General features: G+C 58.1%; 1 protein-coding gene across 1 annotated transcript in view; it reads right to left on the bottom strand.

The window, feature by feature from the left end:
• Position 1: 1 nt before the first annotated feature.
• Positions 2-25,685, bottom strand: part of COL7A1 (collagen type VII alpha 1 chain) — a 30,962-nt gene continuing 5,278 nt past the window's right edge. Inside the window, exons 17-119 of the mRNA XM_049097993.1 lie at positions 25,260-25,379; positions 24,968-25,111; positions 24,517-24,642; positions 24,263-24,409; positions 23,941-24,063; positions 23,489-23,635; positions 23,081-23,215; positions 22,848-22,994; positions 22,639-22,775; positions 22,253-22,379; positions 22,021-22,167; positions 21,770-21,942; positions 21,632-21,667; positions 21,521-21,547; positions 21,384-21,428; positions 21,248-21,310; positions 20,738-20,809; positions 20,607-20,642; positions 20,437-20,472; positions 20,207-20,278; positions 20,016-20,093; positions 19,740-19,766; positions 19,602-19,655; positions 19,397-19,459; positions 19,247-19,306; positions 19,107-19,142; positions 18,871-18,915; positions 18,756-18,791; positions 18,372-18,416; positions 18,254-18,289; positions 18,098-18,130; positions 17,703-17,735; positions 17,476-17,529; positions 17,343-17,402; positions 17,212-17,247; positions 17,024-17,104; positions 16,888-16,923; positions 16,647-16,691; positions 16,401-16,472; positions 16,133-16,177; positions 15,853-15,879; positions 15,630-15,659; positions 15,432-15,512; positions 15,320-15,355; positions 15,208-15,243; positions 15,038-15,118; positions 14,730-14,765; positions 14,287-14,349; positions 13,778-13,822; positions 12,740-12,775; positions 12,631-12,666; positions 12,425-12,520; positions 12,268-12,303; positions 12,145-12,180; positions 11,989-12,036; positions 11,633-11,668; positions 11,377-11,499; positions 11,096-11,296; positions 10,966-11,001; positions 10,833-10,886; positions 10,582-10,650; positions 10,461-10,505; positions 10,282-10,344; positions 10,090-10,134; positions 9,723-9,758; positions 9,561-9,596; positions 9,367-9,411; positions 9,108-9,140; positions 8,961-9,023; positions 8,835-8,870; positions 8,675-8,755; positions 8,491-8,559; positions 8,333-8,368; positions 8,213-8,254; positions 8,020-8,064; positions 7,879-7,923; positions 7,149-7,184; positions 7,007-7,066; positions 6,764-6,871; positions 6,502-6,573; positions 6,334-6,369; positions 6,064-6,123; positions 5,922-5,966; positions 5,672-5,707; positions 5,525-5,560; positions 5,394-5,450; positions 5,167-5,238; positions 4,629-4,700; positions 4,385-4,420; positions 4,001-4,081; positions 3,696-3,749; positions 3,566-3,619; positions 3,431-3,493; positions 2,709-2,771; positions 2,495-2,611; positions 2,258-2,335; positions 2,107-2,160; positions 1,888-1,936; positions 1,421-1,453; positions 1,189-1,275; positions 920-1,009; positions 615-812; positions 2-331 (exon numbers count right to left, since the gene is read on the bottom strand). Of these exons, the coding sequence (XP_048953950.1) occupies positions 315-331; positions 615-812; positions 920-1,009; positions 1,189-1,275; positions 1,421-1,453; positions 1,888-1,936; positions 2,107-2,160; positions 2,258-2,335; positions 2,495-2,611; positions 2,709-2,771; positions 3,431-3,493; positions 3,566-3,619; positions 3,696-3,749; positions 4,001-4,081; positions 4,385-4,420; positions 4,629-4,700; positions 5,167-5,238; positions 5,394-5,450; positions 5,525-5,560; positions 5,672-5,707; positions 5,922-5,966; positions 6,064-6,123; positions 6,334-6,369; positions 6,502-6,573; positions 6,764-6,871; positions 7,007-7,066; positions 7,149-7,184; positions 7,879-7,923; positions 8,020-8,064; positions 8,213-8,254; positions 8,333-8,368; positions 8,491-8,559; positions 8,675-8,755; positions 8,835-8,870; positions 8,961-9,023; positions 9,108-9,140; positions 9,367-9,411; positions 9,561-9,596; positions 9,723-9,758; positions 10,090-10,134; positions 10,282-10,344; positions 10,461-10,505; positions 10,582-10,650; positions 10,833-10,886; positions 10,966-11,001; positions 11,096-11,296; positions 11,377-11,499; positions 11,633-11,668; positions 11,989-12,036; positions 12,145-12,180; positions 12,268-12,303; positions 12,425-12,520; positions 12,631-12,666; positions 12,740-12,775; positions 13,778-13,822; positions 14,287-14,349; positions 14,730-14,765; positions 15,038-15,118; positions 15,208-15,243; positions 15,320-15,355; positions 15,432-15,512; positions 15,630-15,659; positions 15,853-15,879; positions 16,133-16,177; positions 16,401-16,472; positions 16,647-16,691; positions 16,888-16,923; positions 17,024-17,104; positions 17,212-17,247; positions 17,343-17,402; positions 17,476-17,529; positions 17,703-17,735; positions 18,098-18,130; positions 18,254-18,289; positions 18,372-18,416; positions 18,756-18,791; positions 18,871-18,915; positions 19,107-19,142; positions 19,247-19,306; positions 19,397-19,459; positions 19,602-19,655; positions 19,740-19,766; positions 20,016-20,093; positions 20,207-20,278; positions 20,437-20,472; positions 20,607-20,642; positions 20,738-20,809; positions 21,248-21,310; positions 21,384-21,428; positions 21,521-21,547; positions 21,632-21,667; positions 21,770-21,942; positions 22,021-22,167; positions 22,253-22,379; positions 22,639-22,775; positions 22,848-22,994; positions 23,081-23,215; positions 23,489-23,635; positions 23,941-24,063; positions 24,263-24,409; positions 24,517-24,642; positions 24,968-25,111; positions 25,260-25,379 (6,761 nt within the window). The 3' untranslated portion in view covers positions 2-314. The remainder of the gene's footprint in view (positions 332-614; positions 813-919; positions 1,010-1,188; positions 1,276-1,420; positions 1,454-1,887; positions 1,937-2,106; positions 2,161-2,257; positions 2,336-2,494; positions 2,612-2,708; positions 2,772-3,430; positions 3,494-3,565; positions 3,620-3,695; positions 3,750-4,000; positions 4,082-4,384; positions 4,421-4,628; positions 4,701-5,166; positions 5,239-5,393; positions 5,451-5,524; positions 5,561-5,671; positions 5,708-5,921; positions 5,967-6,063; positions 6,124-6,333; positions 6,370-6,501; positions 6,574-6,763; positions 6,872-7,006; positions 7,067-7,148; positions 7,185-7,878; positions 7,924-8,019; positions 8,065-8,212; positions 8,255-8,332; positions 8,369-8,490; positions 8,560-8,674; positions 8,756-8,834; positions 8,871-8,960; positions 9,024-9,107; positions 9,141-9,366; positions 9,412-9,560; positions 9,597-9,722; positions 9,759-10,089; positions 10,135-10,281; positions 10,345-10,460; positions 10,506-10,581; positions 10,651-10,832; positions 10,887-10,965; positions 11,002-11,095; positions 11,297-11,376; positions 11,500-11,632; positions 11,669-11,988; positions 12,037-12,144; positions 12,181-12,267; positions 12,304-12,424; positions 12,521-12,630; positions 12,667-12,739; positions 12,776-13,777; positions 13,823-14,286; positions 14,350-14,729; positions 14,766-15,037; positions 15,119-15,207; positions 15,244-15,319; positions 15,356-15,431; positions 15,513-15,629; positions 15,660-15,852; positions 15,880-16,132; positions 16,178-16,400; positions 16,473-16,646; positions 16,692-16,887; positions 16,924-17,023; positions 17,105-17,211; positions 17,248-17,342; positions 17,403-17,475; positions 17,530-17,702; positions 17,736-18,097; positions 18,131-18,253; positions 18,290-18,371; positions 18,417-18,755; positions 18,792-18,870; positions 18,916-19,106; positions 19,143-19,246; positions 19,307-19,396; positions 19,460-19,601; positions 19,656-19,739; positions 19,767-20,015; positions 20,094-20,206; positions 20,279-20,436; positions 20,473-20,606; positions 20,643-20,737; positions 20,810-21,247; positions 21,311-21,383; positions 21,429-21,520; positions 21,548-21,631; positions 21,668-21,769; positions 21,943-22,020; positions 22,168-22,252; positions 22,380-22,638; positions 22,776-22,847; positions 22,995-23,080; positions 23,216-23,488; positions 23,636-23,940; positions 24,064-24,262; positions 24,410-24,516; positions 24,643-24,967; positions 25,112-25,259; positions 25,380-25,685) is intronic.

Here is a 25,685-nt window from a genome sequence, read left to right as displayed (position 1 = left end):
GGCCTTTTAAAACAGCAGCTTTAATGCCCCCCAGAATCAGCACCATGTCATCACAGGCTTGGGTCAAGGGGCGGGTCAGATGCAGTCACATCCGCTCACTGCCCACAGCCACCCCCACACTGAGTCATCTGCTGGGGAGGCAGGAGCCACAATGGGGGTTTGTCCACAGGGGGGAAGGCCAGACCCATGGGACCAAGTCACTGAAATAACGGACACGCTCATGCACGCTCACATGCACACAGGCCTCTAGCACCAAGGGGAGGGACAGCAGAACTCCTCCAGGAGACACTGAACTTCAGCCAATCATCTGGGCCTCAGCTCCGGGCAGCACCTAGGGGGGGTGCGGCAGGTGGGGAGCTATCTTCAGATCAGTGGGACAGCTGGGGGCAGGACAGGAGTGGGGCTCTGACTGTAGAGAGGGGATCCTCAGGTCCTTGGAGGAGGGAACATGGAGGGGACCCCACAGCTAGGGTTCTCTGCTCAGCTCCTTGATCTGGGGGGTCTGTCCCTAGCCCCTAGTCTGTGAGAGCTCCTGATCTGGGATCCCGACCAGGACCTGATCTGGGTAGGATCAGTGTCCAGACTCTTATCAGGGTGGAGGGGTAGACTCATACCTGTTCCCTGGTTCTGGACCATGTGGGGCCGGCACCGGCGCTCACAGGCCTCCCGGGTCCCAAAACGATTGGCATTCCCTCCACAGCCACCATAGACAAAGGGATGACAGGCCTCTGTGCCACTTGCCACAGCCCGATGGTACCAGCGCAGAGTGTAGGCAGTACAGGAGCCCTCGTCCAGTGGAAGCAAGCAAGGGTCTAGGGCCAGTAGGGGTCAGGAGGTCAGCAGGGGTGGTAGTAGTCAGAGAGGGACCAGGGGTCTGCCGCCGCTCCCTGAATCCCTCTGGGCCAGTGCCTACTCTGACCATTGCCATCCTGAGGAGCTTCAGGGTCCTGGTATTCCTCCACGGAGTACTCAGAGTATTCATACTCATCATCCTCAGGGGGTACCTGGCCTGCACACAGGGTGGGGTGTCGTGAGCAAGGCCACCCTGGGGGCGGGGCAGGCAGCACTGGTGTTCATGTGGTGCCCCCGTGTTGTCCCTATGCACACGGCATGTGCCCTGCATGTGTGAGCAGCGCTGCATGCGTCTGTACCCCACCATGCATGCCCAAGGGGTCCAGCCATCCTCACCTTCCTCCTCTGCATGAGAAACCCGGAGCACAGGCACAGGGGGGAGCTGGGGGCCGGCAGTGTCTGCAGCATAGCTAGGGAGGGGTCCTGGAGTAAAAGGCAGAGGTGCAAGGCCTTGGGGTCATAGTGGTGGCTACCCCAGCCAAGCCCCTGCTGAGTGGACCGAGGTGACGGACACAGTAGGGCCTGGGATGAGGAAGGTTCCGGGAGAAAATCCCAGAAAACTACTCACGTGATCCAGAGGCAATAAACTGGCCCTGGCAGGCTGGAGAGGGCAGAGAAGGAAGGGCAGAGAAAAAGACAGAGGGACACACACAGAGAAGGGCAGAGGTGGCCAGAGGAGGACAGCAGGAGAGAATAGCAGAGAGACCAACAAAGAAAGAAAGAATGGGTAGGAAGCAGAGAGACAAGAGACAGAGCATCACTCTCTGATACCCACCGGACTGCTCCCACCTCCACCCCCTACACAGGGCCACACTGGGCTTCTAGGAACACTACTGTCCATCCATATTTGCTGTGGGTCACCATATGGGGAAAGTCTCATCATGTCTGTCCTGAAGCACATATGTCCTGCATACCCACTCATCTCCTTGACTGCTTGTCCCTTGTAAATTCTGGGGACCCTGCTTGCCCCTGTCTAGGGGTGCTGGGGCATAGTGGGAATGGGACCCCAGAGGCTCTGAGCTGGGCCCCACTCACCGCAATGTTGACTCATCTCCTGGCGCACAAAGGCTCGAATGTCATCCTCCTGGGACACAAGACCATAAGGATCATGAAGATCCCGTGGATCACGGGAGAGACAAAAGGCATATGATGCAGGGATCATGGAGGGACAGCACTGAGTCAGGGGCCCAGGCCCAGGGGGTCAGGATACTGGGTGCGGGAGGTGGAGTCTGGCCCACCCAGGCCCACACTTACTGTTAACGCAGCTTCTCCCTTCTCTCCACGGGGGCCAGCGGGCCCTGGCCGCCCCTATGCACAAGGGATGGGACCAGGCTGTGACCTCTGATCTTGGGAACACCAGAAGTCACCCCAATTTCTGACCCTAAGCCCATGGATGCCCACTCACCTGCTCTCCTCTCTCTCCAGGGGTCCCAGGGGCTCCAGGAGCACCCACCATTCTCTCTCCAGGGGGACCTCGCTCACCCTGTCAGGCACAAGGACCGAGTGAACAGTCAGAGAAGCAGGGAAAGTTGGAGATCATAGGTTCAGAGATTGGGGCAGGGGTATTGGGGATGGGTTATAGGTCAGAAGTCAGTGAGGTTGGAAGGGTCAGGGGGTAGGGGGCAGAGTCACAGCATTTTACCTTCTGGCCCTGAAGTCCTTCTGGGCCTTTGGGACCGACACTGCCAGGTGGCCCAGGAGGACCACTAGAGCCATCATTGCCCCTAGGACCTGGGAAGCCCCCAATTCCTGGGGGCCCCTGTGGAGAGACAGGTCAGGGTCAAAGCCCCAAAAGCTGGATGCATTTCCAGAAAGTACAATTTCCTTAGCTTACCATGACCTTGGTCTCAACTTACCCGCTCCCCTTTCTCTCCCTGGTCACCCTTGGATCCTGGCTGCCCATCAAAGCCTCGATCACCCTGGGAATGGAAAGAAGCATGAGAAACCATCTCCCTCAGCCTCCTCAGATAAATTGTCAAGAGCCCCTTGGCCCAATGGCCACAATCTTCCATGACCCAAGCACCTGTGATCCTACCATTTCAGGACCCTCCATCTGTCATGCTCCCCATGAGCCTGACCTTCCTGCAATCTCCCTTGTTCTGATTCTACCTATGTCCTTTTTTTTTTTTTTAAAGATTTTATTTATTTCTTCATGAGAGACACAGACTGAGAGAGAGAGGCAGAGACATAGGCAGAGGGAGAAGCAGGCTCCCCGCAGGGAGCCCGAGGTGGAACGCAACCCTGCCTCCTGGGATCAAACCTGACCCGAATGCAGACCCCCAATCGTTGAGCCACCCAGGCATCCCCACCTATGTCCTTTATACTGACACTCCAACCTCCCCCACTGACATCTTAGCCTTGATGCCCATCTCCCCACTTCTCCACCTCTCATCCCTTAATCCTACCAAAATCCCCACTGTGACCCCAAGCCACCCTGAAACCTCAAGACCAACCTCACTCTACTCCCCCAATGTCCCAACCTTCCACAACCCTTTTGACATGAAACCCTCATGATCCTACTGTGATTATCCCTGCCCCATTCTGACCCCCTTCTGTCCACTGTCGAGAGACCCCATACCTTGGGACCAATCAGGCCCTCCTTCCCAGGGGCCCCCGACTGGCCCGGCACACCTGGCTCCCCCTGGAGAAGAGAAAACATAAGCTGGGCCCTGGCCTACTCATCCCCTCCCCATCCTGGGTGCCCGACACTCACCATATCTCCTTTGCGTCCTGCCAGCCCAGGGCGGCCTGGGGGACCACCTTCTCCCTGTAGGCATCAGGTGGAGGTGTCAGACGTAGGCTCTGGGCCCCACAGCTGCCGACATCCCCCATCACCTCCTTACCTTATCTCCCTTCTCTCCATCGAGGCCACAGGCCCCCTTTACCCCTCGTTCACCCTGCGGGGGAAAAGCAGATAGAAGAGGGACTTCCCAATACCTCACCCCATGACCCCTTGATCACATAACCACTTCCCAAACTGGCCTCAGACACTCTAACCTCTGACCTTCCAACCCCTAACCTAATAACCTACATTTAACCCCAGATACCCAACATTTGACCCAAGATATCTGACCTTCAACCCCAGGTACCGTGACCACCCACATCAGGCTCCCCTGACCAGGAAAAAAAAGACCCAGCCCCTTCCCACCTTGAGGCCCCTGGGGCCCATGAAGCCAGTATCTCCTTTGTCTCCTCGGACACCAGGGGTTCCATCCTTTCCTGGGGATCCCTGGTGGGGAAAGAGGTCAATATAAAGTCAAGAAGGTCAGGAGGGATCCAGGGAAAGGAACAGGGGATATCACAGGGTGAGTCACAAATGGAGGCCAGAGCCACTGGAAGGGCAGGGCTTTCCAGGGGTTGGGGGTCGCCGAAGGGGTGGAACCATCACAGCCATTACTGTGGAGGTGGAGGCCCTGGGCATCAGGAGGCCACCATGAGAGCCTTGGGTCACTATAAGGTCAAAGACCACCACGTGAGGACAGGGGCCGCATGGGGCAAGGCATCTCTGTGGGAGCAGGTGATGTGATCTTACCGGGTCTCCTGGGATCCCTGCGGCACCAGGCTCACCCTGTGGGAAGCACAAATGGGAGAGGGCAGTCCTTCAGTGTGACTTCCCCCATGCCACTCACTGACTCCCAGGCCTCACACAAATCCTGTGTGAACACATACATGGCCAACAGCAAGGGAGGCTGGAAGCCCTCCAGCATTCAGAGGGCACCCATGAGACAGACATGTGTGGCCGGTAGTGCTGGGTCTGTGCCTGGGGTGGGGCTGACCTTGGGTCCAGTGAGTCCACGAGCTCCCAGCAACCCGGCTGAACCCTTGTCACCAGGCTCTCCTTTGGTGCCCTGTGGGTATGACCAGGAGAGAGACACATGCTGGAGGCTTGGAGTATGACTGGAACCCATGGGGGGCGAGGGGCAGAGCTGCTCCCACCCACCACCCTCAGTATGGCTCATTTCTCACCCCAGGCCCTCAGATCCCTGCCTCTCCCTCCTACCACAGGGCCCCTAAACCTACCTGGAATACCCCTGTCACCTAAGAAGCCCCTTGTCTGTTCCCAGAGGGCCTCTCCTCGAACTACATTCCACAGAGTATGTAGTGACCTCCCATGGAGGTCTTCGAGCCCTCCAGAGAGCCCCCATCCTCTCAGCCATCCCACAGAGTCACTACAGCCTACTGAACTCCCTCCCCTCTGCCCTCCACAAAGCCCCACCCTCTCCTCCTGTCCTCACAGACCCTCAATAGAGCCCCCACAGCCCACAGAAACCCTCTCCCGACTCCATACAGAGCACTCCACCCTCTTCCCTGTACCTTCTCTCCAGGGTTCCCAGTGTCTCCGCGAGGTCCTTTGTCACCATCTATGCCTGGAAGCCCTCGTTCACCCTGGGTCAGGGGTCAGAAGCCAGGGTCAGGGGCTGGAGGGTCCTCACCATCTGAGAGTTTGAGCTCTCAGATCCACTGGCCCAGCCCCCATTGGAGTCCCCCCACACCATACACAAGAGAGAGATCCAGGCTATACACGGGCCAGACCTACTCACCATGTCCCCCTTGGCACCCCGTGGCCCTGGAGGCCCCATGGCTAAGGCTGCGTCACCCTGATTGGATAGGGGGCAGTCAGAGGAGTCAGGAGCACCCTTAGTCCCTGCCCCCCCCCCAAGCCAACACTCACCTTGTCACCCTTTAGCCCTGAGGTCCCAGCATCACCCTAGTAGGTAGAAGAGTGTGAGTCTCTCCAAATTGGAGGAGTTCCAAGTCCTGAACTACAGGATCTAGCCCCATCCCTGCTCCCCCCAGCTGCCTTCCCCCTTGTACTTACCTTCTCCCCACGTTCCCCCCGGCTTCCTGGGGGTCCCTGTGTGAGAAGAAGACAACAGTGAGCTAAAGGAATTTGGGGGCATTCGTTGGGAGACCATTCGGGAGGCAGGAGGACCAAGGGGTCCCAGGGAAAGAGGATAGATGAAGTACATGAGAAGACCCAAGGGGCTATGGAGAGTGTCCCAAGGGCACAGAGGACACAGGCAGGGGACTGAAGTCACACTGCTGGTGCTTTCCCCAAGGGGACCCACCGTGAGTCCTCGGGGTCCCTCCTGGCCGGGACGGCCATCTTCACCCTGGGCGGGGACATTAAGCTCATTGAGTCAGAAGTTGGAAATCAGAGGTTAGGGCTGTGATACAGGGAGCTGTGACTGCAGAGCAGGACATACATACCCGGACTCCTGGCTCCCCACGCTCACCCCGGGCCCCTGGCAGCCCCACTCCAGAGTCTCCCTGGAGAGCAACAGGATACCGGGCATATGTGAGGGGCATCAGTGGGGATGGGGTGGGGGTGTGTGTGCCAGATGGGGATAGACAGGGTGATGGGGGTCAGCTGAGGTGGGAGGGGGTGATGGGGTCAGTGGAGGTGGGAGGAGTGATAGGGGTCGCTGGAGGTGGGAGGGATGACAGATACAGGAGAGCCAGCAACCTTGTCCCACCTACCTTGTCTCCTTTGGGTCCAGAGGCCCCGGGCACTCCCTGTGGGCAGAGTAAGGTGAGGGTCCTGTGCCCCTCAAAGGCACACACACATACCCAGCCACACAGTGTGTCCCAGTTCCCACATGGACAGACTCCAACACACAGCTGGGACATTGGGGCACTTCTACTCACCGTTGACCCTGGTGGTCCAGGTGGTCCCAAGGGACCTGGGGGTCCCTCTCTCCCTGGGAGACCGGCCAGACCCTACCAGAACAATGAAGCAAAAGAGGAAGAGGGTGACTTAGGGACCTTCCTGCCCCCTTGGCCACTCCAAGACTGGGAGCGCCCGAGGCAGGGCCTAGGCCCCCTCCTCATCCTCATCCACTCATCCACTACCAGATTCAAAGGTCCTGAAGTCACCAAGTCCTGCACATGTTGTTCCCATCACACTTACCCGCTCTCCACTGGGGCCTGGCTGACCCATCTCTCCTCGAGGGCCTGTCTGACCAGGGAATCCAACAACACCAGGAGCCCCGGGGGATCCAGGGGGGCCCACATCTCCCTGGAACATATAGCAAAGGGAGGAATGGTCCCAACAGGACTCCCTCCCAGAACTAGCCCCAGAATGCCCTCTTCTGCACAGTTCCAGAGACTTCCCTGCCCACTGCCCACCTCTGGTGATGGGGCATCGACTCACCTTCACACCCGGAAGACCAGCTGGCCCGGGGGGTCCCTCAACCCCGACTCCCGGGTCCCCCTTCAAGGAAAAAAGGGTTCAGATCAGGCTCAGGGAGTCTCAGGAACATGACCCCAGCAGGGACACTTCAGAGTACACATACCTTATTACCCTTGAGTCCAGGAGCCCCCTTCTGACCCTAAAAAAACAATGTAAATAGTACTTGAGGGGAGGAATGTGAACCTTAGACACAGCCTAAGAATATTCCCAGGATAGCTCAGATGTGTTCCTAGAGACACAAAACTCAGCCAATTTACAAGGGTTGACTCACGGGAGTTCAGAGGTGACCATGGACTCATGAGGGCACAGACAGAGGGACACTCAGAGGGGACCACAGATATGTGGGAGTTGAGGTGTGACGACAGACACATAGAGCTCCCCATGAGCACAGGCATAGGGATCTCAGATGTGAGCACAGACACACAGGTGATCCCAGGAGCACGCAAGTGCAGGAACTCGGAGCCATCCCAGCTCAAGGAGCTAAGACGGGGCCCACAAACACACAGTCAGATACGGGGAACTCAGACGGGGCGGGGAAAGGGAAAGGAGAGCCCACAGGAACTGTGATGTGTCCTGAGAGCTGGGGCAGCAGACACAAACCACATACGTGTGTGCTCAGACACAGTGAGGAGCAGAAGACCTAGGACCGACACAAGGAAGAAAGGATGCCCCCTCCCAACCCGGGAGTGTGGGAGCCAAGATGCCTGATCCCAGGTGCTCCCAGGAGCAGGATCCTGAATATACTGGAAGGTGCACATGCCCGGGATTGGTCCCTCATGTCCACAACTGCACTCCTCCCCCCAAGCTCAGACTCGCCCAGACCCCAGACTCACATCCTCCCCAGGGTCTCCAGGCTCCCCTGCACGGCCAGCTTCACCCTGCACAGAGAGGACGGTGAGTGGCTCTAGCCACCCCACTTAGCCCTCCCTACCCAGTGACTCAGTGCTTACACCCTTAGGCAGGGCCCACCTCACCTTCTCACCCCGAGGCCCTGGCAGTCCTCGGTCACCTTTGGCTCCCTGTAGAGAGAGGGGACAGGAAGAAACATGGGCATTAGGGTCACAGAAAGATGACCACTCAAGGGAAGAGGCATGAGGCCTGAGGTCAAACGTGACACTGAGGGACAGGAGGATCGGTGAGCTGTGCTGACAGAGGCTCTACACTCACCGGCTCTCCCACCAGGTCTCCAGCAAGGCCTCCAGGGGCTCCCTGACAAGGAAGAAGGGTCAGAGGGCTGCCTTGGCTTCCAGCACTTGGCCCCTCCCCCCAGGCCATCCACACACTCACCTTCTCTCCCTTTGCTCCAGGGGGCCCGACCACAGCCTGTGGGGAATGCCCAGTGAGCTACCTACCCTCAGGCCTTGCCCCCAGCCCCGCCCAACCATCCTGGATGGGAGGCCGGAAGTAGGCCAGGGAGGTGGAGGTACAGATTGGGGTCAGATCACCTGTCCGGGAGTCCCCGTTTGTCCAGGCTCTCCTTTAGGTCCAACAGGGCCAGGCAGGCCAGGTGACCCCTGCGACAGAGCAGTGTGAAGAACTCATTGTCACCCCACCACCCTGCTCTCCTCATCCTCCAGCCACAGGACTGGACCCCATCACAGGCCTGAAGCAAGCTCCCTCGGAACATACCGGCACACCAGGAGCTCCTCTGTCTCCATCTTTTCCACCAGCACCATCACGACCTGGGGCTCCTGGCTTTCCTGTCTCTCCCTGAGAAGGAGGAGCTCTGTCAGGGGCCTGCCATGGACTCCTGGCCCCTGGGGCCCAGCCTTGACCCTTCAGGACTCACCACTTGTCCAGGCAAACCTGGCGCCCCCTGAGGACCCTGAGGGAGACAAGTCAAATGTGAGGGGGACATGGGAGAATGTGAGACCCAGAGGGCAGAACATGGTGTCCCTGCAGGAACCTCACTCACCACCAGGCCTGAAGGGCCAGGAGGACCGGGAAGTCCCACAGCTCCAGTGGGTCCAGGCAGGCCCTGGGAGAAGAAACAATTCAGGGCAGTCCCAACCTCACACAGGGCAGTTCCCAGTGACTCTCACCCACGAGCTGAGTCACTCACCCGTCCTGGTGGTCCTGTCTCTCCAGGCTCCCCCTGCCAAAAACCCAGAGACTGCATGACCTCACAGAAGGACAAGAGGCTCCTTAGCCCCTCACCATAAGCAAAGCCCACAGGGATGAGACACCTTGACACTCAGCCCCATTGCAGGGTGACAACATCTCAGGGGGGTGGCAGAGGGGGGTGGCTATCCTGGGGTGGACATGGCTCAGATGAGCCTCCTCTTCCTTTTAGGCACACACTCACACACACCTATACTCACCTTCAGGCCAGAAGGACCCTGGGGTCCTGCGGGGCCAGCAAGACCCTAGAAAAAAGTATCAAGAGGAGACAGGAGTCAGAGTTATCTGCTTGGGCTCAGGGATTAATACAAATCAGTGTATTAATGTACTGGGCTCATCAGTGGGGCCCAGTACCCATCCCACTCCCACCAGGCAGTACTCTCCCGTGACTCACCGGGGCACCGGGGGGTCCAGGGTCTCCATGGCCACCCTGTTGGAGAGAGAAAGAGTTTGATGAGGGGAAGCCAGTCCTACCCCATAAAAGAAACTAAGACAGTATCCTTTTGGGATGGGGTAGGATGAGGGCAGGAGGGGGTGAGGATTCTAGGATACTCACCACTGGGCCAGGGGTCCCCCTCGGACCTTGCAAACCCTGGACAGAGAAGGCGGCTGCTGAGCCTCAAGCTGGGCCTCACTTGGACCTGTTCCCACCCTCTGGAGGCCTTTGTCCAGAGGGCCCACTTGCAGGCCACCATCCCTCCTAGGCAGAGATCACCCCTCACCCAGGGGCTGCCCCTCAGGGATAACATATACTGGCCTACATGCGCAGGCACACATGCACGGAAGTCACGCATCTGCTCTCACACCCATGCTTGCAGGCACAAAACCCTTGTTACTAGTGACATGTGCACAGAGGGGCCAGCGCACAGCAGAGAGCAGCTGTTCCCAGGAACCTGGTCCAGGCCATTCCTGCCACCACTTACTGGCTTCCCTTCAGGTCCAGCCACACCACGCTCTCCTGGTAGACCCTGGAGAGAATAGATTCAAGGCCACACTGTTCCTTTTTGTTCCCTCACCCCAGCCTCCCCCAGACATCCGAGGTAGTACGGACTCCAGTCCAGACAACATGATAAGAGCCCCAGGCTGGCATGTGGTGGCCTAGGGCACAGACTCACCGGGCTGCCATCGAGCCCCTTCTGTCCAGGCTCTCCCCGGTCTCCCTTGATTCCTGGCATACCCTGCAAGCAGAATGGCAGGTCCTGAGCCCCCAGGCACTGCTGTGTGCCCACATACACACCACCCTTTGTGTGCTCCCATTAAGGACAGGGAAGCATGATGGGGTGGGAGGCCTCACCCTGTCTCCCTTGGGGCCTTGGTCGCCGTCACTGCCTGGCTCCCCCTATAGGGATGACATGTCAAGCCAGGCCCTGGTGCCATAGCAGGGGGTGGCCCCCCAACTGATCGTGCATACTGACCTTTGCGCCCTTGAATCCAGGAGGTCCTTGAACTCCAGAGAGTCCAGGACCTGGCTCATCCACAGCCACCTACACACACAAGGTCACAGGGGAGAAAGGTATCAGTCACAAAGGCATGGAAGGGTCATCCAGATCACAAGATCTCACAGGATTATGGGTCAGAGACACCACATGGAGTTTCTGGGGTCTGAGTCAACGGTGGCCTCCTGGTAACAACAGTCATAGGCACTGGGCAGGGCTCAGCTGATCACCTTGGGGCCAGGGGGGCCAGGAGGTCCAGGGAGGCCAGGAGGGCCATCTCTGCCCTGTGGAAAAGAAGGAAATGGCAGGGCTGCCCCAATGCGGTGCCCAGGCAGGCCCACCCCTGCAGCCCTCCCAGCTCACCTGTTCCCCGCGTTCTCCTTTCTCTCCCCGTTCTCCCTGAGGTACAAATAGGAGGAAGGGGGCCATGTCCATGAGGAGTCCAGCTCCTCCTGGGCCCGTATCCCCAGCCCTCTTGGCTAGGCCAGCTCACCCTCTCTCCTGGTCTTCCTGCCTCCCCCGCGCCCCCAGCCCGGCCTGGGAGCCCAGGAATGCCAGGCTTTCCAGGCTCCCCTGCAAGGCCAGGAGGTCCAGGGGGGCCCCTTTCTCCAAGGGCCAGGCCTGGTGGCCCCTGTGGGCCTGGATCTCCACGCTCTCCCTTCAGCCCACGTTCTCCAGAAAAGCCAATGGGGCCCTGGAGGAGCAGAAGAGTGAATGTTGTTAGCTGTGCCATGATGCTGTCCCCAGGACACCCCCACTGAGGCAGACACACACCTCCTTGCCTGGGGGGCCCCGCTCGCCTGGGTCCCCCTTAGGGCCACGGCGTCGTTCTGGCATGGGCAGGAAGCTGCCAGAGCTCTCATCCCAGGTCTCCACAATCTCCCGCAGGGCAGACGTCTGAGTGATAGCAAGGAGTTTGGAGAAATGGGACCTGTTCCTGCAGCCACCCAGGCCCCTGCTTGGCCATGTGGGCACTACTTGCCCTGCGGGGCTCCCCTCTACCGCCACTCCCAGGCCCCAAACAACTTACCTTGATGCCAATAGTTTCCAGCAACCGCTCCACATTCTGGGGACACAAGCTAGGTGAGGGGCAGCCTCAGGAAGCTCTACACTGCTCCCAGAAACAGCCCCCATACCCTCTTACCCAGCCCTCTGGCCACAGGACCCTCTAGCACTGGTTTAGGCGGCCCAAGGCCCTGGAAGCCCCTCCCTGGCATGTCCCCATTCCCTAGTTCCCTGAATGTAGGCTACAGAAATCCCAATAGGACAGGGGACTGAGCACACAGGACAGACCCCGTGGGGCCTCATAGCAAAGGGAAGGGGAGAGATGTGGTTCCTTCACACATGCAGGTAAGAGTCAAGGACGAGGTCCTAAGCTTCACTCACCCCCACACTTCCAGGATCTCCTCTCAGGCCACGCTCTCCAGGGAGGCCCTGGAGACACCAATAGACAAGCTGCTGGACCCAGTTTCTGGGGGAGTGTGTGTGCATAGGTAAGAGCTATATGGCTACCTGAGCACATGAAAAAGGTGGGGACCTCACCTGTTCCCCTTTGGGTCCGGTGTCCCCACGGTCACCCTGAGAACAAAGAATGATCAGGTGAGAGAAATGCCCCAGCCCTGCTCAGCCCTCACCACACCCTCTATCGACCACACACATGCTCACCTTAGGGCCTGTGTTTCCCGGAACCCCAGGAAAACCCTGAGATAGGACAGAACACAAAGTGGTCACACAGGATCATGGCATCCCAGGAGGGTATCTGGTGGAAACATAAAGGCCCCTGCTATTCCCAAGTCCTAGAACTACCCTCCTGGAGACTCACCTGGCCAGAAGGGCCCATCTGCCCTGGGAGGCCTGGGGGGCCCTGGAGTCCAGGGCTACCAGGAGCTCCACGTTCACCCTTGGGACCATCGTGACCCTGTGGGGGACGCAGCCAAGATCAGGACTCTGAGATCCCAGAAAAGAGTGGAGCCATATACTGCAGAGTTGGGGGTCAGGGGCCAGATTGCAGAAGACTCCAGTACTCACTTCTCTCCCAGGGGCACCTGAATCTCCCTTCTCTCCCTAAGGAAGACAAGGGTACTTTAGACAGGGCCCTAATCTGAAGCCATAGCAGACTTCGAGTGAGGGGCCTTACCTTCCTTCCATCTTCTCCAGGGTCCCCAGGTTCTCCCTGTGGGCAGAAGATTAACATCAGCCCAAAAACTCACTGGGTCTGGCTGTAAGACACTGGCTTGGCTGGTCTCAGATGACTATATGTCTGTGTCTGTAGTTCCAGGCCCCTGTGTGTCGCAGAGGAGGGCCTGTGACCAACTAAGTGAGCTGTGTCACATCTGAGGGCATGCCTACGTGGCTCTGCTAACCTCCACATGTAACTGCACATGGCCTCTCTCTGGCTTTCTAGATGTAACTCCACATCTATGCATCTCTGGATGTGTGTGTGTGTGTGTGTGTGTGTGTGTGTGTGTGTGTTATCATGTGTATCCATGCAAAGGTCTGTGTCCTGGCAAGTGACACTTAGTAGGCATCTCAGTCTGCACGTTTTACCCACATCTAGATATGGGCACATACATGTATACACAGGATGGACATGGATCTACATGTTCCTGGTGCCTTGAGAATGGTCTGTATGTCTCAGACACCTGCCTGCAAGTGTATCTCAGTACGTGGAGCCATATGTATGAGTGATTGTGGATATAAATGTGTGTGTCACATGCCAGAGCCTTGGATGTGTGTCTCCCCATGTTTCAACACAAGTCCACGTGTGGCCCTAATTCCACATATGTCTTAGCACATCTCTAGTCTGGGTGGAGGTGTCTGTGTGTCTACATGTCTCCAAGCATCCCTGAATGTGGCTTCATACCAGTACTTCTGCACCTCTCCATCTGTGTCTGTGGCTCTTCGCCTATGCCTGTGGCTATATGTTATCTTAGCAGGTGTCAGACCATCTGGGCACAAGTCAGCATAGCCATATGGCTCACTCTCCGTGAGGCTACTTGCATCTGCACATGGACGTGTGTTTCTGGAAGTATCTGTAGGTCTAGGCTAGGTACATGGGTGTTGACACATCTCAGTAGGTGTCTGCATGTGTGTCCCATGTGTATATGCACATCTGGGCTGGGTACATGTGCTGACGTTTATCAGCAGGTGTCACTGTTTTGCTCCGGACACTTACATTTTTCCCATTCAGGCCAGGCTTGCCGTCTTCTCCTGGCTTTCCCTGTAGAACAGATCATTGATCAGAAGTCAGGGTTTGGGTAAGGGTAGTAAAGGGGCAAAGGGTACCATGAGGGGCGCCTGGCTGGCTCAGTTGTTAGAGTATGTGACTCTTGAACTCAGGATCACGAGTTGGAGCCCCACGTTGAGTGTAGAGATTACTTAGATTACTTAAATAACAAAGCAAGTAAATAAATACATAAACTTTTTTATTTTTTTAATTTATTTGTTATGTTTTTAAAGATTTTTATCTATTCATTCATGAGAGACACAGAGAGACAGAGAGAGGCAGAGACACAGGCAGAGGGAGAAGCAGGCTCCATGCAGGGAGCCCAACGTGGGACTCAATCCCGGGCCCCCTAGATCACACCCTGGCTGAATATGGTGCTAAACCGCTGAGCCACCCGGGATGCCCAATACATAAATTAAAAAAAAAAAAAAAAGGGTACCATGAAAGCTCAGTCTCACCTGGATTCCAGGGGGGCCAGGGGGGCCAGGGGGGCCATGTTCTCCTCGGAGGCCCGGAAGCCCCTGGAAAAAGTCTTTGCTAGGATGGAGAGACCCCCTGAGAGAGCCCCTGGAGCATACCCATGGACTTGGGGGGATCTCCACTAAGATCCTCCTTGGGAGTACAGAGACCCCCCAAAATTTGGAGGTTTCACTGAGATCCCCTGAGGCAGAATCCCCATTCGTTAGGGGTTCCTACTAAAACTCCCAAGGGAAGAACTCCCAGGACGTGGCAGAGAAGGTCCAAAAGCTGGACCTTGCGAAAATCTGCCTGCCAGGGACCCTCCCAAGCACTGGGCTGGACCCACTCCCCCAACTCCCACTGATACTATGGTGCTATGACTTGGCTGTGTTTATGCTGGACCCCTGAGCCACCCTCCACCCTAACATCTCCCTTCACTTACATCTCTCCCTGGGTCTCCAGCTTTGCCTGTAGCACCCTGAAGAGAGACTCAAAATCAGGGAGTCTGCAGTGATCACAGGAGCAGGAGCACCACCCACTGACACAGCCACAGGTTCCTATGAATTCAGGGCCTACAAGGCACGATCTCTCCCCTCAACCTCCCACCCCCACCCCAGCAGATTCTAGGAGGAGACACAAACATCCCATCTGGCTCCAGAGCTCATCAAGACCAAGAAGACCGAGGTGAATCTGGGGTCATGTGAGGACGGAAGGGAAGGGTGTGCCCAGGCAGTGGTCATCACAACTCACATGCGGTCCAGGGGGGCCAGGGGCTCCTGGTTTCCCATCTAGCCCACTACGGCCATCCAGGCCAGGTGGACCTCGGTCACCCTGAGGAAAACAGAGAGGTAAGAGGCCTCAGAGGATAAGGTAGGCCTAAAAGCCTGGCTCATGGCTAGAAAACCTCCCTGCTCTCTCACCTTCTCTCCTGTTGGGCCTCGGACACCTGGGTCCCCCTGGAGGGAACAAGGTCAGATGAGAGGTGAGGGTATGAGGGGCTCTGAGGCTGCTGGGGCAAAGAGCGTCACTCACCTGAGGCCCTGGGGGCCCCCGAAGTCCACTGACACCCTGAGAATAGGGGAAGGAAGAAATCAGACCAGGCCTCCTCAGACCCACACCTCCTTGGGGGGCCAACCACACTCACCCTCTCCCCAGAGGCTCCAGGGGGGCCTGGGTCACCCTTGGGTCCTCGAGGACCCTCCTGTCCACGGTCCCCAGGCTCTCCCTGTGACAGAGACAAGCTTGTTGAAGGAACAGCCCCAGGGCCACAGGCATGCCCATCATGGAGGCACTGGGATGCCGCCTGCGCTCAGAGCCCCACTCCACCCACAGACCCTCATACCTTCTCTCCAGCTCCAAGTCCTGAGTCCACCTATGGGGGGAATGGCCAGTGAATGGTTCAACATGGAGAAGTGGGGCCAGTGAGGGGCTATGGGATCAGGGAAGCTCCCCGCAGGAAGCCATGGGGGAAATGGGAGCCAGTGGTAGGGATGAAGGGATGCCATGTTGCACCAACAGAGGCCAACAAGGGAGATGACATAGGACTAGATCAGCTCAACTCTTACCAGCCGTCCAGGGAGTCCAGGGGGACCCTAGGAAAGGAAATGATCATGGTTAACAGGAGCCCTGAGGTCTCAGGGCATGGTTTAGGTTTTCCCCAGGCTCAACTCTGCTCCCAGACTCCCTGAAGCACTCCAATGCCAATGCCCAGAAGGCAAGTCAGGCCTAGAGGTGGCTTTCAGTGCTCCCCACCTTGACCTCCAGGCCCCGTATGCAGAGACACTGACCAGACCAAACACGGGAAATCTCCATCCCTCCAGAGCCCAGAACACTGTCACAACTCACTGGCTCCCCACGGTCACCCTTGGGTCCAGATGGTCCAGGGCTGCCCTGCAGAAAGTCAGGGGGTCAGGGTCACTCAAGATAGGCAGCCATTTCCAGGAGTTTGGGAAGCAAACTAAGGACTTGTGGGGATCCTGGTGGCCTTTGGGGGTTGTGATAAGAGACCACAGGGGATTGTGAGGATTTAGCACTGCAGGGTTGTGGTGACAGGATCAGGGACTGGGAACTGGATGGCTGGAGTTGGGGACAGAGGTCAGGGGTCAGGACTCACATTTCGTCCATCCTCTCCAGGATCTCCTTGGTCTCCCTTCTCACCCACTGGGCCCCGAGCTCCAGGCGCACCCTGGGAAGAGCAGCTAGCTTGAGACAGACCCTCCTTGCATTTTGCAGGTTTCTCAGGACCCCCCCATACTTCCACAGGTTCCTCATCACCCTAAATATCATGCCAGAGTTTCCCATCACACCATGCCTCCCTCCAGACTCTCCAGCATCCCCTACTTTGCCCTGCCAGCCTCACCCGAAGGCCGCGCTCGCCAGCTTTTCCAGGCAAACCTGGGTCACCCTGGTGATGGAGAGAAAGCCACACTGAGCAGCTGAATTGGACTCAAACTGACTCTGGGAGTAGGGCAGAGAAGGGCCTGGGCCCCAGCAGGACAGCAGGCAGGGGAATGGACCGGATGACCTGGTGAAGCCCACAGCCCAACGGGATCACAGTTTGAGGGAAGAAGGTCAGAAACCACAGTGGGAAAGAGTCTCACCGGGGGGCCCTCGTCACCTTTCTCTCCAACTTCACCCTGTGAGACAGGAGAGTCAGCCCTAGTCCCCAGATCCCCCATGAGGCTGACAACACCCCACTCCCCTCCCCCCCAGGACCCCAAAATCCAGCCTTCTTACGTCTCGTCCTCGGGGTCCGATAGGTCCTGGGGAGCCAGGCCGCCCAGGGTCTCCCTTCTCTCCAGGAGGCCCTGAGTCACCCTGTGGGGGAGATAGAAATGAGGTGACAAAGGACACAGGTAGCAGCCAACCCTTGAGGGCTGGTAACCCCAGAAACCTGGAGGTTACCTGAGGTCACAGGTACTTACTGGGGGTCCTGCTCTACCGGAGAGGCCAATGGGACCCTGCAAGGCATGGAAGGGGGTACAGGACTTAGTTGGGGCTCCCAGGTACCACCATATCTCCTTCTTTCACACTACCCAACCCCATATTTATTCACCCGGTCTCCAGGGTCTCCCTTGGGGCCAGGGTCTCCAGGAAGAACCAAGCCAGGTGGACCCTGTGGTGGAAGGATCAGAAGTCAGGGAACGCAACTCTCACCTGCCCTATCCCTCTAGAGGCTCTTTACTCACCCTCTCCCCTTTGACTCCCGCAGCTCCTCTGGGCCCAGTGGGCCCCACATCTCCCTGGAGGTGACAAAGACCATTGGCCATCAGCCCTGGGTTTCATGACCAGCCCCCACCACCTCCCCGACTAGCAATCATGCCACGACCCTCCTGCCCCTCAGAGGCCTCCAGGCAGGCCCTACAACCTTGACCTCAACCTTGTGTCAGCCTCCTTTCACTCTTGTCAGAATTACCTTCTCTCCTTTTGCCCCGGTCCCATCAGGTCCCTGGAAACAAACAGGACAGACACACTTGGCCCCACCTGGGGACCACAGTACTATGAGACTGGTTGGGGATGGGGTAATATAGAACTGGAAGTCACAGAGCTCAGTCTCCCTCCAGAGGTCACAGAGTTGCCTCTGGGAGCCAGGCAGGGGTTACACAGAGCTTATGACCTGTGCGACGGTCATGGGGTCACAGGTGACAGCCAAGAGTCAGGACATGTGTTGTAGCATAAGGAGAGTCACAGAGATCTTAGTCTGCCCAGGGCCCCCAGGTCACAGGGTCCCAGCCTGGAACACTGGGCTAGGGGCAGGCCAGTGTGCAAGGAGCTGCGCTGCGTTCAGAGCCCCATCCTCCCTCTGCTTACCACTGCAGGGTCCCCGGGCCGACCAGGTTCCCCCTGTGGAAAAAGGACAGAGGCAGGGATGGGTCAGAGACCCACCTAGGAACCCAAGGTCCTGGTGTCCTGCCTGCCCCAATCCCTAGTACAGGGGAGGCGGCAGGCCCCCAGGCAATTGCCCACCTTCTCTCCTCGGCGGCCAACAGGTCCCGGTGGCCCCTGCATGTGGAAAAAGTGTGAAGCCAGAGTGGAGAAACACATAAAAACCCCTCTCCAGGTCCTACCACAGTCACAGACTCACTTCAGGCCCCTCGGCTCCAGGACGTCCAGCCACTCCAGGCAGCCCCTGGGGAAGAAGAGCAGAGATGCTGGTCCAGGGATGGAGGCATGGAGGCAAGGGAGATCATGGCAAACAGGGGCTCAAGGTGGTGAGGGTGCTGAAGAGAGGGCACAGGAGGTCAGGATTCAGGTAGCAGGGGTTGAACCCAGCGGGATGACAGAGACCAGGTCAGAGGAAGTCAAGGTCAGTTCAGCAAGGTCAGGAAGTTTCAAGGGGGTTCCAGGGAGTGAGGGTTAGAGCCTGTGTCAGCAGGAGTTACATGAAGAGAGGTGGAGGGGCAGGAGGAGTCAAGGCCTAGAAGTCAGAACCAGATAGGGGCACCAGCATTGGGGTCACGGGGCTCACCTGGGGTCCCACTGGGCCAGGGGATCCACGTTCACCCTGATGGAACAGGATGGGTCAGAGAGGAGTCTGGGTCCAGGCCCTCTGGGGCCCTGAGAGACCCCTAGGCTGTACTTACCTTCTCTCCAGTGTCACCCACAGCCCCTTTGGGTCCTCTATCACCCTAAGGGGAAACAGACAGGAGAGAGAGGTGCCTTGACTGTCAGGCCCCGGAAAAGGTGCCTCAACCTCTGGCCATCCTGCCCCTGAAACCACAACTTCTGACTTGGATCTCCTGATCTTCCCACCTTCCCCAACCCTATAGTGGTCCGGTTGTGTCACACTCCACTCCTGACTCCCCCAAATGGCACTTACTTTGGGGCCAATGTCTCCAGAAGGTCCTCGTAGGCCCTAGAAGGGGTTCAGAGATTTGGGTTTGGGCATAAGGACAGTGTAGAGGGTGGGAGGCTGAGAGAGCTAGGGCCACCCCTCAGAACCCTTGCCCCTACACTCACCTGCTCACCCGGGCTACCAGGTTGTCCTGGGAGGCCTGGGGCTCCATCCTCACAGTCACCCTGAAGGAGAAACAGATGAGTCGGAGCCCTGGCCCCCACCTACCCCACCCCTGCCCCAGACCTGGGACACAAAGGGGTCAGGCTTCCTACCTTTTCTCCTTTCTCTCCCGAGGGGCCAACTGGGCCTTGGGGTCCAGGGCTTCCAGGAAGACCCTAGGGAAAAGTGGGTAAAAACGTGAGCCCCAAACTGTGAGGCCCAGCACCCACCCACTGCCCCAGCAGAGCCCTGGCCCCAGTATCCACAACCCTGAGCATGGCTCCCAAGTTCCCCGGCAGAGTTTCAAGCCTCCCTCACCGGCAGCCCAGGCTCCCCTGGAGCAGTGCTGCCATCACCTGGTCCTGGGGGGCCCTGAGAGAGAACAGCAGGTCAGGAGAGATGGCCAAGGGGAATCAGACTCCAAGCCACCCCTAGAAAGCCTTGCCCCTCACTTACCCGCTCCCCACGATCACCTTTATCACCCTGAAAGACAGATCATGACTCCATGACCCTGGGCTACACCTCCACTCCCCAACATATGGGGAAAAAATGAGGATCATGGGACCAACTAGATTACAAAGGGTATGGAGGAACTGAGGAGTCATGGGCAGAGGGGGTTAAGGGTTCACATGGGGTCAGAGTGACCAGTAGGGGTTGTGTGGGTTCAGATGGGGTCACCAGGTCACTGGATCACATGGAGGTCATGAGACCATATAGGGGTCATGTTGTCACCTTCACAGCTGTTCCAGGGAGTCCTGGGGGACCACGGGGTCCTGGGTCCCCCAATGGGCCACGGGATCCAGGGAGGCCCTGATGGAAGAGACAGAGTATAAAGTACAACCCCACAGACTCCCTACTCCTACCCTGCCTCCTGCTAGGTCCCCCACCACACTTTACTTGTCCCCACATGTCCTGGAACTTACTGGAAGTCCAGGGTCCCCTTTCTGCCCAGGAAGCCCTGGGCCACCGCCTCCAATGACTCGTCCAGGCTCTCCCTGTGGGACAGGAAGCAGTGGACAGGATTCAGGGTATGGGAGCCTTGAGGTGAGAGAGGCCCTGAAACGTGCCCCCAATATTCCTTATCATGCCCTACGCAGTGTCCAGCCTGCTTCTCCCAGGACATCCAGGCTGCCTCCCTTTCCCCTTCACCTACCGGCTCCCCCTTCGGGCCTCGAGGTCCTCGTTCTCCCTGAGGACAAAATAGAACAAAGGGTGATGCTTGGGCTCAAGTATACCAACACTGGCCCCACCACCACAGATCCCCAGCCTGCAGAAAGAACTCTGGGGAGACACTAGATGGGCAAAGAAGGGAAAGCAGCTTACTGTTTCTCCACGAGGACCAGGCCACCCTGGGGAGCCCTGTAAATGGAAGCAGTCAGAACAGTCAGACCACCCACCTGCCTACTCTAGCCAAGAGCCTTACCATGTGACCTGCAAGGGCAAGACTTGCTTACCTTGGAGCCAGGGGTTCCAGGAGTCCCAGGGCGGCCAGGGCTGCCTGGAGGCCCATCTGCCCCAGGGAAGCCCTAAGGAAGCAAAGAGGTCAGGGCAGGAAGGGACCTCTCTCCAATGCCCCTGGTTTGCTGGAGGAGCCCAGACTGTTCTTTACCTGAACTCCCACCCTACAGCCCCTGAGTATTGCTGGGGCAGAGCAGTGGGGCAGAGAAACAGCCTCTCCAAGCTAAACAGGGCCTCATCCCAGGCACAAGGGCAGCAATGAGGCAGAGGGCCTTCCCTGCCTCTGGGATTTAGAACTTACACCCAGGTTCTCTAGGGGAATCTCAAAACTCCCCAGGCTGCTCTACTTTAGGCCCTTCCCCCAAAGTCTCTGATGTGGTTATAATGTCCACTTAGGCTTCTAGGAATACCCCATGGTTCTACACCTGTTCTTTCCTTCTGTCTTTTAAAAATCCTAAGGACACTTGGAGGAGTGTCTTAGGGGAACTTCAGTGGTTTCTACTCACCCTCTCACCCTTTGCAACGGTACCACCAGGGGGCCCCTGGGGGCCAGGAACACCAATCCTGCCCTGAGAGGAGAGAGCAGGTAAGGAGGCAGTACGCCAGTCAGGGAGCAGAGGACAGGCGTGGGGAGGCACTCACCGGGAGGCCGGGGGGGCCAGGAGGCCCTGCTTGTCCTTTCAGGCCCTAGGAAGGGTGATCAGTGAGCCCTGTGCCATCAACCTCCCCCGGCCCCACTGACCTCCAACCATTCTCTGCCTCCAACTAGGGCCACTCACCATCTCTCCAGGTTCCCCCTTCTGGCCCTGGGGAAAGATAGGTCAAACGAGGATCTGAGTGGCTAGCCCCAGGTGTGGCCCTCACCCACCCTCTCCACCCTGAACATTTACCTTTGGACAATGCACTGTGCATGGCTCTGGCTGTGGCTGTGGACATAAGGTCTCCTTGAGGCCAGGCTCTTCTAGCAAGAGTCCCCAGGCCCCCTCTCCCCTGCCAGTTACCTCTCCCCCCAGAGGTAATTTGCAAACCTGAATGGTGGAGCCAATCTGACACAGGGATGTTGCCAAGCCACTGACTGCCCGGTCCAAGCTTGAACCATCATCCACAGCAAAGAAAGTCTGGACAGGATCCATGTCTGGCACCAAGCGACGCAACTGTTCTGGGTCAGCTCCGGCCTGGCCCAATATCATCACTTTGAGCCCTAAAGAGGGATCCAGCAGCCTGTGTGACAACCCTGCTGGGGCCAGCCCGATTCCCAGGCCCCATTTCTACTCCTTACCAGCAGCCTGGGCCTCACGGATAGGGTTGAAGATGTCACCTCTCAAGGGCTCATCTACTAGCAAAACCATTATCCCTGGTATGTGCTGGCGGCGCCCAGGAGCATCCGGTGCTAATAGGTGTCTGTGAGCAGTAACCACTGCAGTGCCTGGGAGAAAGAACATGTCAGAACCCAGGGGAACCAGCTTCCCACAAGGAAGCCCTAAGAGTCCATATCCAGTGCAGTTCCTTACCCAGGTTGTTCCCACTTGGGTCCACATAGGGGATGCTGTGGATCTTCTGCAGGATGACATCAGGATTGTAGGAGCTATTCAGCGGGAACAGTGGGGAGGGCCGATGACTGTAGGATAGGAGGCCAACCTGGGGTGGGGAGGATGGCAAAGCAAGGATGACAGAGCCTGTAGGAGACTAAACCAGGTATGGGACTAAACCTGAACACTAGGGAGTCAGCAGTGATGGTAGGATAGGAAGCCAACCAGCAGATGAGGAGATCTGGAGCCTGGAGAGGGCTGGGAGACAGCCTGGACCAATGGTAGAGTAGGAACATGGTAGCTGCTGTGAAGCCTGGGATGGTGAAGGGCTGAGATAGGAAGGGGTCTGACTGCCTCTGGAACCAAACCTGGACTGCCTGTGGCCCAAGAGGCCCAAGTGCAGACACCAGACGCTCCAGGGCTCGCTTTACAGCCTCTGCACGATGAGCATTGTCCTGAGTGGTGTGCAGCAGGAACACCACATCCATCAGGCCACGGGGACACACTGCAGGAAGGGGGCTGAGTTACTGAAGCAGCTGGACCATCTAGCTACCCTCTCCCACTGTGCCCATCATACCTGGTTTCTGTGTGAGAGAGGCTTCAGGACCCCGTACACCCTCCCGGATGGGTGTCAGAGAGAAGGTATAAGAGATGCCAGGCTCTAGCCCTGTCACCTGCTGGGAGCTCGAGATCCCTGGAAGTGTCTGTGAGGCCCCAGGGATGTCTGCAGAGGATAAAACCTGGTTAAACAGGAGGCCTTCCATTGGAACCCCAATTGCCAGCCCACCCCAATCCTGGCCTCCCCTTCACCTTGGCCAGGGCGTCCAAGTGGCCGCCAGGACAGGATGTAGCTGGATACTCCAGACACTGGGGTCCAAGCCAGAGTCACTGAGTCAACTGAAGTGTCCACCACACGCAGTTCAGAACTTGGGACACGGAGTGACTCTGAAGAAGGAATCAAAGACCAGAGGTCAGAGTCTACGAGCTGAGAACCCAGGGGGGAGAGACCATTTGAGGAGGTTCTGGGGCAGATTCATCTTAGTGAAATAAGTGTCGTGGGAGATCGTGCTGGGATCACCCCAGGGGCAAGAGTGGTAGGAGGGCTACAGGAGGAGTCGCTAAGGGTCATGGGGGTGCAGGAAACCAGGGTGGGTCGTCAGTGGGGGAAAGAATGGACTGTCTAGGCTCACCAGGGAAGAATGGACTGTCTAGGCTCACCAGTGTATGCAGTCACTTCCATGGGGGGCCCTTCTCCAGCCGGCCCCAAAACGCTCAGCCACATGCGGTATAGGGTTGCTGGTTCTAGCCCATCCAGTTCATAGCTGCTGAGATCAGGCCCCAGGACCCGGGACTGCTCCTGGCCACCTGGGGCAGGTGTGAGAGTGGGGACCCAGGGCACGTGGAAAGATGCTCCAGACCAGCATTAACCAACGCGCCCACCTCACTGACTGCCCCTGCTGACCAGATCCACCCTCCTAATTGACTTTCCTCATTCTCGCTGACCCTGCACGACTGACCCTTATCCATCCCACCCATCTGGTTGACGGATCCGCAGACTGTCGCAGGTCGGGCTGACACCCCCTTCCACTGACAGACCCTGCCCACTCACTGACCTCGCCCACCTCGCCCGCCCCGCCCCGCCCCGGCCCCCGCCGGGGGCCACCTCTCACCCTCGGGTCGCCACCGCAGACGGAAGCCCCGCGCCCCTGGCACCGGCCGCCAGCGCAGCCTCAGCGAGTGCTCCCCTCGCTGCACTACGCGAAGAGTCTCCAGGGCTGGCGGAGCCTCAGGCGCTACAGAGGAAGCCCGGGACTCAGGGAGGCTCCGGCCCCGGCTCCTGAGCCAACCCCAGACCAACGCGCACCGCCCCGGCCCCTCTGCCTACCCCAGGCTTCATCCTTCCTTCCCCCTGTCCCTCGCCGAGCACGAACCCCGCCCCCAAACCGTCCAGGACACCAATCCAAGGCTCGCCCCAGCCCGAGCTCCGCCTACGCGTGGTGACGACGATGGAGACCGGCGCGCCCTCCCGGTCCCCGACAAGTGCAGTCACTCGCACAGAGTAGCTGACTCCTCCTTCCAGACCCCGTATTTCTGCGGAGTCTGTGTTTCCGGGGAGCATCTGCTGTCTCGTGGGGCCACCTGGGCAGGCAAACATGGGGCAACGGTCGGGGTGTGGGTGGCTTACCAGTCAGGGTGAGAGGTCAATCCCAGCCAGGAGGGACAAGGGCCGTGTCAGGAAACCATACCCTCGCTGCGGCCCCAGGCCAGTCTGTAGGCTGTGGCTCCAGTGACCCCCACCCAGGTGACCCGCAGAACGTCACTGGAAGCATTGAGGATCTGCAGCTTCGAAACACTGCCCACGGGCGCAGGGTCTGGGGGCAGAGGCAGGGTAAGGGGTCAGGGGCCACTGGATGGCTGGCAGAGAACAGGGTGGCAGAGCAAACATGGTCAACGCAGGGAGGCCTGAAGGTCAGTGTGAGGTTGGTATGCACAGGTCAGTCAACCTCTGAGAGGGAGGAGGTCAGCACCCCAGAGTGGGCAGTGTGGAGCAGCCAGGAGGTTGCTGAGGGGAGACACTTACTCAACATGGAGAAGTCACTGAGCAGTGATGGAGCAGGCAACTGAAGCAGCCAGGAATACACAGTGGGGTGGGGTAGCCAATGAGATGTGGTTGCCAGCTGGCCAGGCTCCACTCACCTGTCCTCACAACCACAGAGGCGGGGGTCCCATCCACACCAGCTACATGGGCCCGCACATGCACCCTGTACTCAGTATCTGGCTCTAGCCCATCCAGCTCAGCCACTGTGGCCTCTCCAGAAACCAACTGGGATTTTTCTGGGCCTGGCAACGGGAAAGGAGGCAGCTTCAGGGCTAGGCAGACTCTGCCCCCCAAAGCCCCACCTGGACCCCTAATAAGCCCCCAGTTTGCATTCTACCCAGACCTGCCCCCCATGACCATCTAGTCTCCTCCAAAACCCCTGGTCCCCACCATGTCCTGAATGCCAGGAAACCCTGTATCCTGTGGCACCAGGAACCCTGTTCCAGGCGATGGTGACAGATGAGCTGCTGGTCTGCGTCACATGGACAGTCCTTACTGGGCCCAGTGGGTCTGCAGGGAGAGGCAATGGAGAGTCTAATGGAGGAGGCAGTAGAGGATCTGATGGGGAAGGATTGGAGGACCATCTAATAGAAGACTATAGGAGTCTAAAAGGAGACAGGGATCTGATGGGGAAGGTAGTGAATGGGCCAGATGGGGGAAGAAGGGGCGTTCTGACAGAGGAGATAGTGGGAATCTGAGTGAGGCAGGTGACAGGAATCTGAGAGAGAAGAGGGTCTGATAGAGAAGATAATAGAGTTCTGATGGAGGTATGAGGAGACAGTGAGGGAGTCTGACAGAGAAAAGTGTAAGCGTAAG

The sequence above is a fragment of the Canis lupus genome, chromosome 20 (genome assembly GCF_003254725.2).
Source record: "Canis lupus dingo isolate Sandy chromosome 20, ASM325472v2, whole genome shotgun sequence".
Classification (NCBI taxonomy): Eukaryota; Metazoa; Chordata; class Mammalia; order Carnivora; family Canidae; genus Canis; species Canis lupus.
The sequence above is the reverse complement of the archived record's forward strand: the minus strand, read 5'-3'. Positions and strand labels throughout refer to the sequence as shown.